The sequence below is a fragment of the Musca domestica genome, unplaced genomic scaffold, assembly GCF_030504385.1.
Source record: "Musca domestica strain aabys unplaced genomic scaffold, Musca_domestica.polishedcontigs.V.1.1 34, whole genome shotgun sequence".
NCBI lineage: Eukaryota > Metazoa > Arthropoda > Insecta > Diptera > Muscidae > Musca > Musca domestica.
This window is the reverse complement of record NW_026712313.1, coordinates 8405367-8424349: the sequence shown is the minus strand read 5'-3', so window position 1 is coordinate 8424349 and position 18983 is coordinate 8405367. Positions and strand designations below refer to the sequence as shown.

The following is an 18983-nucleotide window of genomic DNA, read 5'->3' as shown; positions in this document are numbered from 1 at the left end:
CCTTGGGCCAAACAAATGTTGTTTGGAAAATTTCATCTAAATCGGATAATAAATGCGACTTGCATTTTGTTCACAAGAATACATGAACAGACGGGCGGACAGACGGACGATGCATAAATCAACTCAGAAAGTGATTCTATGGATATCCTCAAAAGTAACTATGGGCCTATCTCGCGTCCTTCTCCATGTTACAAACAAATGCACAAAGACATAAAATCCTTACCACTATGTAGTGTAGGGTATAATAAAAAAAAATTGAAAAATGTCGCAAAATAATTATAATTCTGATAAACCGGCAATTTACAGCAAAATCGAGTTAAAACTGTGACTAAAACAACCGAAACATCTTAAATCTGGTGGTATAAGTATATGGGGGCTATTTCAAAATATGAACATACCCATGTGGCCCATTTCCAATATCAAAAATTCTACGGATCTGAAATGCCCTCAGAAAAACCTGCTTCATTTTGTTCTTAGAGTGATTTTCACAGGCGGACAGAAATACAGAAGGACATAGCTAAATTAACATATAAGTAGAAGCTTATCAAGAATATATATGTACTTTGTGGGGTATGAAATTCATATTTCCAGGTGTTACAAATTAAATGGCAAACTTAATATACCCTCCATACTATGGTGGAGGGTAAAAAAATAAATGTTAAATCTGGGACCATTAGAAAAAATTAGAAAAATTCTACGAAAAACAATTCTTTAAATTCAAATTTTTTGGTCCTGATGATCCTTGAAAATATTCTTAGAACATCAATGTTTTGGGGTTCTAATAGACGTTGGAAAAATATTCTTAAAAAACACATTAAAAGTATTTGATAAAACAAAAAAATCCACAATTTGGGGTTCGGAGAGACTCAGAAAAATTTCTAGATCTAAAAAGATTTGGTTTAAAAAAGTTTGTTGTCTTGAAGAAATATTCTTTATTATATATTCTGTTTTTATGGGCTCGGAACATTTATTTCTTGAAAAAATGATTTTGTCTGATACATCCAGCTCCAGTACTCCTTAAAAAACATGTTACAAAGCATCAGACGGTATTTGTATTGAAAATATGGCTAGAGAGGGTATGTATCATTTGATACGGCCAAAGGTGCCTCATCGAAATAACAATTGTAGATACTAGGTCTCTTTAGACCAAATCCGTTCGATCTAGCGATGGCTATCCGTCAGTCTGAATGGTGCGCACGATAACTCTCGAATGGAGTATCTAATTTGGTCCAAACTTGGTACATAGTAATATTTTTGTCAAACCTACATCGAGATCGGAGGTGGGCAGTATCGATCCTCTACTCCTGTTACCTCCCCAACAAAAGGTCGAAATTTGCAAAAAAAAAGATGCATTTTTCTGCACAGAAAGAGAAAGGATAATCCGATTTTGCTCCAACAAAAAACCTAATATTTGCATAAGTGCTAGGTCCACTCCATCAAGTACCTCCCCAACAAAGGGTGAACATTTAGAATATTCATGAAGATTTTGGTACCTAGACCTCTTGACTCTTTACAACTTGTACATATTTATCTCAACCAGAAACAGGAGATGAATATGGAATTTACGATAATGCATAAAATCGGATATAAATGTCCGATGTTCTTGTAATTTTGTCCCTACCTATATTTTTATATGTATTACGTGAAGTATGAAAAGGAAATACTTCGGTCGACTTTATCTGGTACCTCACGCACATTTTGACATTTTCCAAAAATTATCACTTTTCTCATATAAAGTTAAATAAATAACCCCTTTGTGGAGGAAGAAGTGGTCCGTTCTATTCATTTTTCATACCAGATCTTGTGTTGGTAGAAATATTAAGATGTGAGAAATTTGAATGGAGCCGGATGCTTACTTCGCAATTTATTATCGTTTTACTTATTCAAAATGTTGACCCTTTCTAGGGGAGGTCCCAGAAGGAGTCTTCCGTTCTATACGTTCTTATCCTTGCGTTGATAAAAATATTGGGATGTGGGATGTTTGAAAAGAATCAGATGGTCATTTTTTCATTTTATCGAGGGGGACTTCACCAAACACTGATAAAAACATTAGATTTTACAAAGCTTGCACAAAATTGGATGATCTTTTCGTGTTTTATGTAGAAAGTTAATTTCTATTAAAACGTTGAACTTTTTTAGGGGAGGTAGCTGAAGCAGTGGACCAATTTTGTCCATCTCTGAACTCGATCTAAGTTTCGCCAGACAGACGAATGGACGGACTGAAGGACACCGCTAGATCGACTCAATCAACTAACATGGATTTGGTCCAAAGATACCTAGTGTCTAAAACCCTTATTTCAATGAGGCACGTTTTGGCCGTATCAAGTGATTTATTCTGAGCCATATGGCGTAGGGTATAAAAATCCACAAATCTGTTGTCGACCTTTTTTTGAAAGCTCAAGACTCTTTTGGCTTTCGAAAAAAAATGTTAAATCCTTTAGTCGGTGGTTCTTAATAACTGATTTTTTTTTTTTAAATCTAATTTTTTTTATATATTAATTTTATTTACTTTTTTATCTATTTTATTACTTATTCATTTATTTATGTTTACGTTGTTACTTTCTTTGTTGCAATGTTTTTCTTTTAATTATAAAATTAACCCGGAACAGCTACCATAATTAGATGGGCAAGAAAAACATTTCAATTAAAAGCCAACAAATACAAACAATTTTTTTTTGACTTTAAGCCAAAATAATATCAGCAAATCTATGGAGTGTGCAAAACCACACGAATTAAATTGTACATAGTATCTGGATAATTTCCACACTTAAATGAGTTTTTCTTTGTTGCTGTTGTTGTTTCATTCACTCAGTTTTTTTTTTTTTTTTGTTTTGCCAAGAAATTCCAAGGAAAACTGCACACCGCATAACTCAATCATTCATTCACTCACTGAATGCTTGCTTGTGTGTGTGGTTGGTTTTGTCAATAAATAAAAACAAATAGAAAACGTTTGCAAAATATAAATAAAGAAAACCAACTGAGTGAAAAAATCAAAATAACAAACTTGCGTTTTTGTTTTTTTTTTTTTACAATACTGTTTTTGTTTTTATTTATTTGTTGTTGTTTTATTTCGTTGGCAAAAAAATTCAGGTTCAAAAAGTTTCTGGGAGATTGAGTGCAAATAAGAAAATATTACACATCTTCTACAGATCCGCAATATGCAATCCTGTGGAGGTCAATCAAGTCCAAGCTCCAAACTAGTAGCAGAGACCTAATTAGGATGAAACAAATTTACCGAAATCAAATTTTCTAAAACTCAAACAAGTAACAGCTCCACAAAATAATCCCTTTTTATACCTCCAGCCATATGGCTAGAGAGGGCATAGATCATTTGATATGGCCAAAACGTGCCTCATCTAAGTAAGGGTTTTAGGCCGTCGGTCTCTTTGGACCAAATCCGTTTTAGGACATTTGGAGTCAATCTAGCGATGCCATTCGTCTGTCTGTCTGTCTGGCTGGGGCGCACGATAATTCTCGAAAGGAGTATCCCATTTGGTCCAAACTTGGTACATCATAATATTATTGTCAAACTTAGATCGAGTTCGTAGATGGGCATTATCGGCCCAATCCTGGTAACTCCCATGCTAAAGGTCGAAATTTTCAAAAAAAAAAAAAAAAATAAAAATTACTGCACAGAAAGATAAGGGATACTCCGATTTTGCTCCAACTTTGCAAATCCTAATATTTGCATCAATGCTAGGTCAGATGCGAAAATGGATAATATCGGTCCACAATCCATTAAGTACCTCTCCCACAAAGGTTCAAAATTTTGAATAACAAAAGCGATTATAAAATCCGAACCAAGCGTCCTGTTCTCTTCATATTTCACACATTCCATTATTTTTGCCAACACAAGATCTTCTGTGAAGATGGGATGTATCGGGCTACTCCTTTTGGGACCTCTCCCACAAAGGGTCAAAATTTTGAATATTCATGAAGCTCATAAAAGCCGAAAACAAGATCCACTGATAATATGGGATATATCGGGGTCCACTCCATAAAACTCGTAAAACGCGAAATAAGCATCCGATTCTCTTCATATTTCACACATTCTATTATGTCTGCCAACACAATATCTTCTGTGAAGATGGGATATATCGGTCTACTAATTCTGGTACCTGCCCCACAAAAGGTCAAAATTTTGAATATTCATGAAGCTCATAAAAGCCGAAATTAACATCCGATTCCATTCAGACGTGGTACATCTCTATATTTCTATCAACACAAGATCTGTTATAAATATAGTAGAGGTCGGACCATTTCTTCTGATACCACCCCCACAAAGGGTCAACATTTTGAACAATCCAAAACGATTATAAAATCCGAAATAAGCATCCGGTTCCCTAAATATTTTACACATCGGATTATTTCTAATAACACAAGATCTGCTTTGAAGATGGAATATATAGGTCCACGACTTCTGGTACCTCAGCCAAAAAGGGTGAAAATTGTCAATACCCATACCCACTCATATTGAACAATCCAAAACGATTATAAAATCCGAAATAAATATCCCGTTCCCTAAATAATTCACACATCAGATTATTTCTACTATCGCAAGATCTGATTTGAAGATGGAATATATAGGTCCACGCCTTCTGGGTGAAAATTGTCAATACCCATAACTTACGAAACAAGTCTTCGATTCTTTACAAATTGCTATAACCAAATATTTCTCTCATCCAGAAACGTGCGATGAATGTGGAATTTATGATTTCGCATAAAATTAGATATAAATGTTCGATTTTCTTGAAATTCATACCAATATTTTTACCTGAATTAGATGATGTATGATAATAGAATGCTTCGGTCGATTATATCTGGTACCTCACACACATTTCATATAAAGGGAAGGAAGTAGTCGATATAGTCCAAACCTGGCACGTCGCAACATTTATATCATTTTTATTTAGGTCCGATACGAAATGGACAATATTGGCCAATTCTTGCGGAAACTACTCCATAGAGGGCCAACAATATGAATAGTCATAACAGAAGTCAAAATATATTTAAACAATCGAACATTGGCTGAGTCCTGAATTTATTCCCCACTTATAATTTTTCTCGAACCGGAAGGAAGCATTTATTTATAGAAGGAAAATCCCCCAAAAAAAAAACAACATTGAAATATTGTTTCATTTTTTTTTTTTCACCAGAAAAAAAACGTCATTACCTTGGGCCAACCTACCCACGCATACAAAATTCTTGTTCAATAAGCAAATTTGTTATCAATGGTCTGGCCTCTCCCCCAAAATATATCAAACTTTTCGTAACAAAGTTCACAGCAATGCCAGGGGGGTAAATACCCAACTAAATAAAACGTACAAGTTGTAAACATTTTACCTACTCCCTCTCTACCCCCTCACTTGCTGGTTTTCAATATTCATTTGTAATTTTGTAATCTATTATCAGATTACACGATAGCAACAATATTGCATTCTTCGCCAGTTTTGTATTTCGTTATTTCGATTGTGAAATCCAAAGTACGAAGAATCGATAAATGAAACCATTTGATTTGAGGTGAAATTTGTTTCTTTGTTCATTTGGGGATACAAAAACTAAATTTTTGAATTGAGTAGAGTTCGAGCGATTTGTTAAACTGCTAACATTTTTTTTTATTTTGAAGAGATATGGCAAGCCTAACTCAATGTGTCAATGATTTTTAAACTTCCCTTGCAGATGTATGCTCTGGTAATTTACTATTGTCAGGAAAGTTCTCCCATCGTTCCAAATTATAGCAACTTCAACGGTTATCACCAAAAGTTTACGGCTTCAAATATTGCATTGGTCATATAGCACTAAATCAGCGATGTGTCAAATCAGATTAGTAAGGCATGTCATATCCCATGTCTAAAAACTGATTTTTATTGTCTTGATCGCTCTTAAATGAATACCTTCAGAATTTCATAGACTTTGTTTTGAAACTGTGTCAAAAATAGAAACACCTTGGTAAAATTTTTAGGAAGCCTATAAGGGCAATGGTCCACATACCAGGGGTCGAATGCTATAACAAATGTTTGCGATCGTAAATTACCAAATTTAGGTATTTATACCCTCGGTTAGCTATTTCTACCTAGACTTAGGAATTTTTTGAATTTTCTAAAGAATTATCTTTTTGGAGATAAAGAGCGAAAATTCTTCAGAAAATTCAAAAAAAAAAATCCTAAGCCTGAAATTCTATTTGGCTATAAGGTCCATATATTCGAAAAGTACTCCTCGAGTCCTTTCATTCGTGCCCAGCCTTTACGCCGCTTCATTTTAAAATATTTTATTCTGGATTTAAATGTAGAGTTAAGGGTTTCAAACTTTGTTGTTGCAAAATGGTCAGGCTTTATCCCTTTATTGTTGTTTTTATAAAAACAACGTTTGTTTATTAGTGGAGAACGATGGTAATGTTTACCAGGGGGTAAGGCAGGGAATACCTAGGTTTCGGTTATAAGTGCGGTTGTAAGATTTAGAAGACTTTCCAAAAGAATTTTAGTTTTATTTAATTCTTTGGTTCCTCTTCTATTGAGCTTACGATCTCGTCATTTGGGTAAAAAATGTTTTTTTTCATAGAAGTTATTTTTTTAAAATAACTTCTGGGGAGAATATCCCAGACAAAAAACAAGGGAACTGATGAGGATTGGTGGCTCTTTCCGAAACCTAGGTATTCCCTGCCTTACCCCCTGGTAAACATTACCATCGTTCTCCACTAATAAACAAACGTTGTTTTTATAAAAACAACAATAAAGGGATAAAGCCTGACCATTTTGCAACAACAAAATACTACGGTATCCCGAACAAACAAGCCACACTGTTTCAAACTTTTTCAGCGTTAATTTTAATTATGTTTTTATTTAGCGATTTCATTGTACATTTGAAATTTGTACGGAACATTATGAAATTTGATCAAAACTAATATAACTTAATTTACCTTTACTACTCCCCCTCTCTCTATCTCTCACTCTCTCTTTCTTTACTAACCCTTTACGAACCGTAGAAAAAAACACCTTGGTTTGTGTCTTTCCTAATTAAATTTAAAATTATCTTGACAGACATGTCACTTTGGACCAACTCCGTTTCAAGACATTTGGAGTCGAAGACATTTGTCTGTCAGAAAGATTTTCGGAGAATTTAAAGTTACAAAGTTCGAAAAACCTTATCTTGGAATATTACACTCTATATTTTTTGAATTCCACAAGTGGCAGTCGGCCACACACACAGTTTACGACCCTTGAACGAAGAGTAGTACATTTGACAGCTTGGAATATCGTGACGCCTACCCGGTAGTAGACTCTACGTTTATCAGGACGTACAAGAGTCATCAGTTGATGGACACCTCTAGAAACTACCATATACTTTGATATTGGCTAATTGTGATAGCAACGTGTTGGATTGGTTGAAATGTGATGGGAGCATATCATGCCTAAGGAAACTGGATTTGCGCCTGAACTCCAGTTCAATGTTGGACATGAGTTGTAAGTAAGGTATCACTTAAACATTTTTTACAAAAAAAGCAGTCTTGGATGGCGGAATTTTAAAATTCCAAATACTTGTAATTGATGCTTTTAATTCAAATAAGATGACATGTAAGTCAATGGATCAAAAAGGAGTTAATTGCAATTTCCAATCCGATTGAAAAGTGTTCAAAAATCTCTGGATATTTTTTCAAATCCGGTATGGGAAATGCTATAAACTTGAAGGAAGTTGTTCTTTGGTTTTGAGCCTCTTGGACATAACAGCGAACAGAGATTGAAATTTTGTCATCCTGGTTTCTAGCAGAAACCTATACATATGGATTCAAAATGGCGTAGTTCACGAACTGCGGTTTACTGAAACACTGAACTTGACTAGTTCTTTCTAGCTGAATATAAATTATTTTGTATTTCAGGCATAAATATTTGTTATCACGAAGGTGACAGTCTGTGGAATTAAATTTTGCAGAGATAAGTATTGGGTAAACAAGTTAAAAAGTATCAGTCAACCTCAGCCAATGTATGTTTATTTAAATATACGTTGACTTGCGCTATGATTTTTTAAAACTTTCAAAGAAACTCGAACACGTATCTTAAAATTTTATAAGAAGGTCTATCCTATCTTTATAAAAGATCTAGAGATTTTTAGAAATATTGGGATATGTGAAATTTAAGGACATGCGGACTTTTATTTCCCATTCTACAAGAGTTATGAATATTTAAGATTGTAAACCTTTGCAAGTGAGGTATTAGAAGGTGCAGGCCGATATTGTCTATCTTATATGCTATATACACCCTATGTGGCCATAATGCTGAGTACGCAACTTACTCCAGTATCACTATGGATTCCAGCGCCGATGGATTAAAATCAGACCCAAAGTGTTGATGTATATCCACGATGGACACGACAGTACGAGCTGTTGAAATATCAATAACTATGTAGATGTACTATGTGATGTGGGTGGGATATAGAAAATTCTATTTTTTTTTTTTTTTTGGCTTAAATCCTTAAACCAATCAATGGTGATTTTTTAGCTATTATCTTTTCGGCAACACTGGTTTAAGCAGCTCACGTTCTTTCGTATTTTCTTTAACTATCAAACTTCAGTTTGGGGTATAATTTAACCATAAATCGTCTTACCAGCGAACAACGCTTCCAAATCGTTAAAATTAATTATCGAAATGTGTGCCTTTTTTAAGAAAGTTCAGCCTGAACTTCTCCCATTTTATTGTCAGTTTAATCGACTCACTGAAGCGGCTATTCGAGCTATTGTGCCTTAATATGCAAAAGGATTTTGGTAAGAAGCCTTTAAAAAATCCAAGAAATTAAGACGAAATATCACCGCAACACAGAATTTTTGGTTTTGTAGTTGGTCGAAGATCCACTTTTTTACGGAAAAATTGTGTTCAGTGACGAAGTTCTTTTTTGGCTCAATGAGTACGTAAATAAACAGAATTGGCAATTTGGAATAAAGATCAGCCCGAAGCATTGAAAATCATACCACGGTATCCTCAAACCATTTGAGGTGCAGTTGCATTTGCAATAATCTTCAGTCTAAATAGAGATTTCATGAATTTTTCCGATTTTTATGCGTTTTTGAAAATTTATTCAATAGCTTTTAAAAATCACCTTTACAAAGCCATGACCACATATTTATACCCTACACAACAAGGTGGTCAGGGTATTTTGTCTTTGTGCATTCGTTTGTAACAGGCAAAAGGAAACGAGATAGACCCATAGTTCCTTTTGATGATCTGCATAGAATCACATTCTGAGTCGACTTATGTATGTCCGTCCGTCTGTCCGTCCATTCGTCCGCCCGTCTGTCCATGTATTTTTGTAAACAAAGTACAGTTCGCATTTATTGCCCTGTCCAGATGAAATTTTGCACAAATCATTTGTTTGGCCCAAGGACGAAGCCTATTGAAATTGGAGATAATCGGTAAAAATTTAGATATAGCTCCCATAGATATCTTCGTCCGATTTGACTTTTATTGTGCACCAAACGTGTAATATAAGCCCCAATTGGATGGAATTTGGCACATACAACCAAATTAGGCCTGAAAATAAGTATGCTAAATCCGATTCCGATATTTTTGTCCTCCGCAGCCGTAATATGCACTCTGTAACAACAATATTTGGGGAAATATATCAAATACAGCTCAGAAATACATTTGCTAAATTTTATCGAGATCGGTTCAGATTTGGATATATCTCCCATATATAACTTCGTCCGATTTGCCTTTTATTGTGCACCAAACGTGCAATATCAGTCCGAATAGTATGGAATTTTGCATATACAACCAAATAATATAATAAAATAAGTATGCCAAATTTGATCGAAATCGGTTCAGATATGGCTATATCGCCCCCATATATATTGTTCATTCGATTTGTTATTTTTGTCCTCCACAGCCGTAATATGCACTCTGCAACAATAATATTTGGGGAAATATATCAAATACAGCTCAGAAATACATTTGCTAAATTTTATCGAGATCGGTTCAGATTTGGATATATCTCCCTTATATAACTTCGTCCGATTTACCTTTGATTTTGTACCAAAAGTCTAATATTTGCCCAAATGGGATGAAATTCGGCACTTATTACCGTATTAAGTCTAGAAGCTTGTATGCCAAATTTGGTGAAGATCGCTTCAGATATAGCTATAGCTCCCATATATACTGTTCATCCGATTTGTCATCTTTGTTACCCACAGCCGTAATATGCACTCCGTAACGCACGATATTCAGGGAAATATATCAAATACAGCTCAGAAATATCTTTGCCAAATTTTATCGAGATCGGTTCCGATTTCAATATAGCTCCCATATATATATATCTTTATCCGATTTCAAATTAATTGTGCATCAAATGGGCAATACAAGTCCGAATTTAAACGATACAAATGCTTCGGCATATTTAGTCCTTTGAACTTTAAATTATAATTATGATTATAATTATTTATGATGGAATTCTCCCATAAAAACTTTTAAATGTTATGCGGAGCTCTACTAAATTAGCAAAGTGGTGTAGGGTATCATAAAGTCGGCCCCGCCCGACTTTCTTTACTGGTTTTGTTTTTGGGTCCGTCTTAATTTAAAGTCAGACAATTTCTCAATTTCGTGTTGCAGTGCCTTTTCCGTGGAGTTGGACCTGCAATAGAATATTCATTAAAAATGCGAAAATTGTTCAGAAATTTACTACTAGTACAGGTAAATAGCTACAAGCTTCCAGCACGAGCTATTCAGAAACGCATCATAGCCAAGGTCAATGTTTTTTATTTAAAAATGACGAAATATTTTATAATTTGGTAAAACACGCATCTAACTTCTCAGGCAAATGAAACTATTTCTTTATTATAATTGTTTGCAAAACAATCATATCGAAAAAAATGCTGATGACTCATACTTTTATTTGAGATACAAAACAAAAAGACAATGACAAAGCAAAAGCATTAGATTCTTTCAAAAATAAAATTATTGTCTTGGGTGAAACGTGTTTCAAATAATCCCGGTATTCTGCTGCAGTGATGAATATTCAAAAGTAGATATTGGCAATGGGATTTTAAAACATCAAATTTAAAAAATACAAGAAAAAATATCTTTTGGAAAATTTCCATTAAACTTGCCATGTGAAGTCTAAAAAATTGAAAATCAAGTTATTTCATTACTAACCCCATAAAGGAAAGAAAATAACTCATGCGAAAATTAAAGCCATCTTCTATAGCTGTCAACGTCTCACAAGTGTGACACTCCTCTTTCTTCTTTGTTCCAGCTTTAGTTAAGAACTTAAGTTATATAAATAGACTGTAACTTCTCTCCTCATCATCATCATCATCGACAGTATCATCCAGAATGATGAAGAAGTTTTTTTTTCCTCTCCTCCTCCTCCTCCTCGGCCTTAATTCCACATCTACATACATACATACATATGTATGTAAGTCTTAAGCAAACAAATGCAACCAGCATGGGAATTAACTTCTTAGTCACTTTTCTTTTCCAAATCTTTATTTCATTTATTCATTAGATGGAGCAGCGACTTTCTTCATTTACTTGGTTGCACCTGTGTACCGCATCACATCACTACTACGGCTAGCAGTAGCGCGGTACTAGCCACCACCACCATCACCACCGCCATTCATTCAAAACTAATTAAAGAAGTGGAAGTGCAAAAAAGAAGAAAATTGAATTAAAACATCGTTCATCAAAATGCTGAATGAATCACCTGGGCGAGAAGTTGATTAGGAAAAAATTACGTCGAGAAAGTAAAAAATATTCAGTAAAGGGTCAGTAAAGGTTAAAGAAGAGGCACAATTAAATTCCGGTATAGAAAATCGAATAAGTCTAATAAAAGTAAAATAACTCTTAATCACCTACATAGGTCTATAAGTTTTCTATGTCCTCCTTAAGAAGCCGATTCGTTTCGAACTTTTCGTCAGATTGCGGATATTTGAAAATCCATTAAACATTTTGGTTAAATTCAAATCTAAATAAGGAATGGCGGATAGTCAGCGGATCTAGGTTAAAATCTTGATGCCAAATTCAACAGTTTCTGATGATTTTTAAATGGTGATGTGAGTTATTGACATATGTTACACAAATGAGTCCCACACTGCCCCAGACAGAACCTTCGGTCTTTTGTCCCCCACGGAGATTTTCATATTCTATCCCTTACAAGGACATCGGTCTTCTTCCGCTTATGGAGATCTGTATTGTGTGAGTATATATATTTGACAGCAAACGTCCTGCAGCTTAGTTTTTGTCGATTTCGGGGAAACTGAAGTACGAAGGTCGTTAATTTTTTGCAGGAAGCACATTGACACAGAAGATCTGAAACTCACCAAAAACAAAAAAAAAATCTAATTAAAATTTTCATCAAGGTATTTTTAAAAGTCGAGAAAAAACATCCCCAAAAATGAAACCCAGGATTGAAATGCTGCCCTTCACAGCAACAACTTGCTATAAAAAGGCTGGCGATACTCAATCTGAAGCGTTGACAAACACACTGACAGCAGATGATGCGATTAGGAATTAAAAAAAAAAAACAAAGGCTTTTAAGGCTGGTTTAATGTAGACTCCAATCTCAAATTTCTTGAAATCTAAAAAAATCCCCTTTAAACCACCCAACGATCCACCCAGCATCGTCCTTGTCGATGAATATTACTCGTATGTGGTCAGATATCTTTAGTGTGAAGATTTTCCCTTTTGCGTGTTTGATACTAAGAGCATCCATTTGACTACAGTTAACCTGGAATTCAATCGTCTTGCTTGGGTAAAATTATTGTCCTTGGCGATCGTAGAGGCGAACCTTGTAGAGACGTGTCTGCAGTGTTTACTCTGACTTATATCTCTAACCTGGCCCTACTTCTAACCCCAAGTTCAACTAGTAAAAAAGCCGAACTTTGAATATCCTACATCATTTGGAACAAATTTGGCAATTTTCAAAAAAAAAAAATCCGTTTAAAATTCTTTTAAGATATTCAAAATACCAAATGTAGCAATTTTCTGTTATAGGCTGTAGTATCCGTTAGGAACTTCAAATACTAAAATTTAAAACAATTCCGGTGAATTATGTCGCTAATATTATCCAAATACCGAAAATAGCGAGGTACCATTATATGGGGGCTATTCGAAGACGTGGGTCTGCACGGACAATTTTTTTTGTCATAGACTGTAGTATCCATTACGAACTTCAAATACCAAATTTGAAACATTTCCAGTGAATAATGTTACTTAAATCACCAAAATACCGAAAATAGGGAGGTACCATTAAACGGGGGCTATACGAAAACGTGGACCTTCACGGACAATTATCTGTCATAGACTTTAGTATCCATTATGAACTTCAAATACCAAATTTGAAACATTTCCGGTGAATAATGTGGCTTAAATCACCAAAATACCGAAAATAGGGAGGTACCATTATATGAGGGCATTTTCAATACCAAAAGTCATGCAGCCATTATATACATTTGAGTAAAATTTTATCAACCTACTTCATTTCGTTCAGAAGCTAGAGTGATTTCCACAGACGGATAGACGGCAGGTCTGGATGTGCTTCCATAGAAAGCTGTGGCTTGCGCGGACGACATGCTGTCGAATGTGAACCCTAGAATCTTGGTGTAGTTCGTGATCGGTATTAAATTTCCCTCGACTTGCACATTCAGCTGTGTTTTTATCTCCGCAGACCATATTTTCATATTTCTCGCGTGGAAGTATACGACAAGCTCCGCGAGATAGGGGTTCAACCTTCAACCAAATGGTGATTGGGATGGCTGTGTTTGTAACACCGTCAAACCAGGAACTACATGTCAATGCCGTAGTTGGCGAAAAATAGTGGTTGGTGACCATATCTCAGATTGAGTTTCCTTGCAGATGAGTATTTTCGGCATTGTTACAAAGCGGTTGGTCAACTACAGTTCGGAAAACGTAATATTGTCCCTTGGGTTACCCTGGAGAAAATATGCACTCTCTAGTTGCTTCTTTAATAATAGAAATCCTTCTAAAGGGGCTGAAAATCTTCTGGTGGCAATCTAGGTCGATCCCTTCGAAAGTCAAAGTGACATGTCCCTCTGACATTTTAAAATCGCAACAGATTTTTCTGCTGATCAAAAATATTCATATTTGATTTGGCCTCAAATGATTATTTCGATGAGTTACAAACGGATATACATGGAAGACCATCAACAAAACCGATTCTATAGGACGTTTGTAGAAAAAAGATTTTCTGGAAATCTTCTTAAAGAATTTACAAAAATGAAGGACCTTCTTTAAGTCCTCCATTTATAGAAATTATTTTAGACGTCCTTCTATAGAAATGTATAGGGATCTTCTACATAAAGAAACCCTTTGGGAGATTTTAATACAATACTTCTACACATAAAAGAGTTTCTCCAGATCGTATCCCTCCAAAATGGCCAAGTTTTAAATTTATTCTGAAAAGTATTAATTTTTTCTTACTTTTTTATTTATAAGCTTTAAAGTATTAAAAGTTTTAACTTTTTCTTACTTGTCAATCTGTTAGAAATGATTTCGAAAGGAAATTCTGGCATCATAAATTGTTACCCTTCCATTTAATCATTTTCTATAAATAAACCTTCTAAATGTTTTCTCCACAAAATATAAATTTATTTTATTACCTCTTTCTCCTCCTTTGTCCTACTTTTCCGAAAACCACTTCTTTAAGAACAACACTATCTCATATGGCAACACTGCACTCAACTCTCCAAAAAATAACACAACATTAAAATGCAACTCTCCCAACGGTAAAGGGAAAATTCCAATTGGAACAATACCACGGGTCGAAAAAAAAAACAAAAACAAGAAATGCAACGTGAGCGAGAGAGAGAGCAACATAAATAAACAAACAAAAATCACCATTGCACTCGACTCAAGGGGCAATGGTAAAATTAAAGAAACAAATAAGAAAACAACAATAACAAACCCACTTATAAGAAAAACTGTGTGCAAAGCATAACATAAAAATGCTTGTTTGAAGAACTTTGTTTACCTTTTGTTGTATTTCAAAAAGAGAAAATTAACGGTAACTAGAAATGAAATACATTTTGTGTGGGAGTCATCTCACGTTGTGAGAGTGTGTGCGTTCGTGTGGGAAGAAAGGAACCATTCCCTGATTATATAAAAAAAACCCATGAAGTCTATGTAAATGACATTGAAAAATGTTTCTACGTCATATTCTTTATGTAGGTTTTCTTGATAATAATGATGATGATGGTGATTATGGAAATAACTCATTCTCCCCCTTTCTCTCTCTCTCTCCCTGTATTCCACAATATTTCACAACACCCAATACAAGTGTGGCCAGAACAAACTTTGTTGTTAATGTTTTACTGCTGGCCAAGCAGTGGAAGAATATGACAAAGCATGTTTTTTCCTGTATGATGATACAACATTTATGTTTGTATATCTTATTATGTTTGCATTAAATGCATTCTAATCAATTGCTTTAGTTTGTTGGCTACTTACGTTGCATTGTCCTTGGGCACAATGCTTTCACAGCTGGTATTTTCAATTTCAGTTGGTTCGATTTCCATGTCGGAGGAGCTGTTAGATGATGAATCGCTGCTGACAACAATGACGTCTTCCATGAAACTGCTGATACTTCTGCTGCTATTACTTATTTAAATAAGTTTGTTTTTAGAATGTTTTTCTTTTCGCTGGCAGACTACGTAGAACACCGAAGCAAGAACCGAAAAGACCACGAGTTACAAATTAAGAAATAAATGACAGATTTTTTGCTATGCTTTTTTCAAGGATGTTTTTTTCTTATCCTCTGTCACTTCACTTCATACACTGTAGTTCTTCTATTTTTGGCAATATGTGCGAAATTTTTTCTCGAACTTAGGGATACTTTAGCACATTTATGGAAAAACAAAAACACAAATAAATTCCTTGCTTAAAATTTGCGACAAAAAATAGGAAATAAATTTCGTTCTTGTTTTGTTTCTGCTGCTGCTGATCACGTTTCTATGGTACGACAATGAAGATTTCTCGTTTTATTTTTTGCTTCTTGTGTGTTTTCACTTCGCTAAGCACCACAGCTGCTGCTCTCCCCGTGTTTTTTGTTACGTGGGTTGTTGTTTTTTCTGCTGCAAGACAAACGACGATAGACCACCAATACGCGCATTAACTGATGCCACCCGTGTGGAAATATTTAAGAAATTCGCGATTTTTGCTTCGTTTTGCAATTAATAAAAATAATTAACGAAACAATGTTGTTTTTGTTAATTCGCAATAAGAATAACAACTAATTTTTGTGCAGCCAAAATATTCCACACGTTTAACTTCAGCTGCGAAATTGGCAAAGTGGATAGGGATCGTTCAATCGACTTGCGACCTTCAGTTGGTATAAATCGAAAAGTAAAAGGAAATAATCGAGCAATCGATTTCATAATGGTCGGATTACCACGAGCGGTTGTATTTTTCGCATTTCTATTTAACTTTAAATATAAAACCTCTTTTTAACCATAATTACGCAATGATAAAGTTTAAAAAGCATTTTTTGCTAACAAAACTAATTTTTTTTCATTTTCATTGTTTCATTAAAAACAACTTTGAAAAATCGATATCACAATAGCACGCCGATATCAAAGAAACCAAAAATCGATCTAGTTATACCTACGCAACTATCAAAAGTTGGCATTTCCCATGGATAACAAGTAATATTTGAACAAATTGGGTCGCACAGCCATGATTAAAAGTGTTATTAAATGTAAAAATGGAAAAATGTAATTAATGGAAAATGTTCGTACCAAGTGATAGGAGTATAAGAATAAACAAATGTGGAATAAATGCAAAAACACAAAATTCTCGCAGAAAGTGATGCCAAGTCCAGATTAGAATTAGAATTGCAGGGCTGGAAAAAGTAATTTTAAGATTTCCAATAAGGGCTCTGCTACTTTGCACGTATGCTTGGTATAATAAGAGGAGGTAGAATTTGGATACATCATAAATATTTGTTTCCTTTAAATCATTGATTAAAGAAACGCACATTGCGCAGCGCGCATTAAAGCTAATAATCATTTTTGCCATAGAATTGAAAGATTGTACAGAATGGATTATATTTTTTAATGAAAATCCAAACATTATATACATTTTTACTCATTTGCAGAAAAAAGACAATATAAATGATATAATTTTGAATAATTCTGACTGGATGTGAGCCTAGCTTCATTGCTGTATTTCTGTAGTTTCACAAAGCCGTTCTACCTCCTTATTGTACCATGATTTTTTCTTTAATTACCTCTACTTTTATACCCTCCGCCATATGGCAACAGAGGGTATACAGGGTGAAATAAAAAACGAAACCAAAGTCAAAAGCCATAATTTTTACATTTTTTTTAAATTTTATTGAATGAAAGCAAAAAATGTCGGAAATAGCAATTTTTAGAATAAGTTTAGATTTGTTCGAATTGGTCACCTTTAACGCGAATTATGGTCTTCAAACGGCCCTCTGCTGTATCTTGGTCCATTCCCGGCGAAACGCTTAATTGAGGTGATCGACACTTTGGTATTCGGCAGTTCACAGTTCACCACTTTCGGCCAAGGGAAGCAACTCTTTAGCTCTATTTTATTTCTGTTGTGGTGTAAGTTCTTGCACTTTTTGGAATTTCAATGGTTTACCCCGAGCTCATTTTTAAATATTTGCCGAATGGAATATTGCGATATCTTCAGCTAACGAGGCATTTTTCGGCCACTGCGACACGGGTTTCGATCAAGGCGCTTCCTTACTTTTCGAACCATTTCTGCTGATGTTGCTGCTTTCTTCCGTCCACTTCCTTGACGTCGGGCTACGCTACCAGTATCACGTTAACGATGGATGTTACGAGACACAAAAGATTTATTCACATTTAAATGCTGGAGTGCTCTAACGATAGCCACTTGTGGTTTTCCAGCCAAATATAAAGAAATCACACTATCACGCTTGAACCACATCACGAATAGTTTTTTTTTTCTTGGAAATTCTCACCAAAATGCTTTTGCACACTTGTAAACAATATAATGAGCTGTCACTGTAATAATTTTAACAGCTGTCGGACGAGTGACTTAGAAATGACGGCAGTCCGAAATTGGTTGCAGTTTTTTCATCTCACCCTGTATACTATAGATTTATAAATAGATTTACAATGAGATGTTATCAAAGGCATAAATTTGAAAAAAAAATTGTAAACATGTGATTGAATGACTTTATCTTCTTAGTTCTACCATGATTTTATAGATATTGGCCTACCTCTTCTGGTACCTCTCCCACAAAGGTTCAAAATTTGCAAAAGCATATATCCCTCTTAACGCAAATCAACATACTTCCCTCTAAATTATCATAATGTAAGTCTAAACTAACTTATTTTAATAAACAGTCATAAGCTGAGGGTATACATATGTTGGCAAAACCGACTGTTATTTTTTAATTTGCTTTATGTGTTTTTGTCATATTTTTTGGTATCAACAATCAAAATGACGTGTTTTATGTTTTAAGAAAGCTTTCGTACAACAAATGTCACAATGCGAATCCCACTAATAAAAAAGTACCTGATAATCACTTCGTTTGCATTTGTATACATTTTCCAACAAATGTGCGAATGAGCTAGCTATACCAATGGGATTTTGTTGTTAAAAAGGCGGCCACTTGGCAGAGAGTTTAAAAAATATACGTTGAGATCACACCTTTTCGTTGTTTTCATTGAAAACATTTGAAATAAATCATAAATTTACTTTCAAACATGGTTAAAATATTTTTACATAAAGCAATTCCAATACCTTTTTGTCACAATCCAATTGGAAAATCATGGAAAAACACTTGTTTACAAAATTTTCAAGAGAGTTTCTAAAGAGAGCAAGTGCAGAGAACGTAGTTAAACCTGTTGTCGCCGTTAAAAAATTAAATCACGGGCCCTGTTGTTGGCCTCTCCATTGTCGTATTCTCTTTCACACTCCCTTTGCTGACGCTCTCTCTGCTCTTTCCACATATCTCTCTGTTTCACATACCGACTTGGTCGGCAAAGA

The 18983-nt window shown here is 34.7% G+C and overlaps 1 protein-coding gene across 1 annotated transcript in view; it reads right to left on the bottom strand.

The window, feature by feature from the left end:
- Positions 1-16299, bottom strand: part of LOC101893784 (dnaJ homolog subfamily C member 7) — a 100754-nt gene extending 84455 nt beyond the window's left edge. The window contains exon 1 of the mRNA XM_059125560.1: positions 15447-16299. Within this exon, the coding sequence (XP_058981543.1) occupies positions 15447-15568 (122 nt within the window). The 5' untranslated portion in view covers positions 15569-16299. The remainder of the gene's footprint in view (positions 1-15446) is intronic.
- Between the last annotated feature and the right edge of the window lie 2684 nt (positions 16300-18983).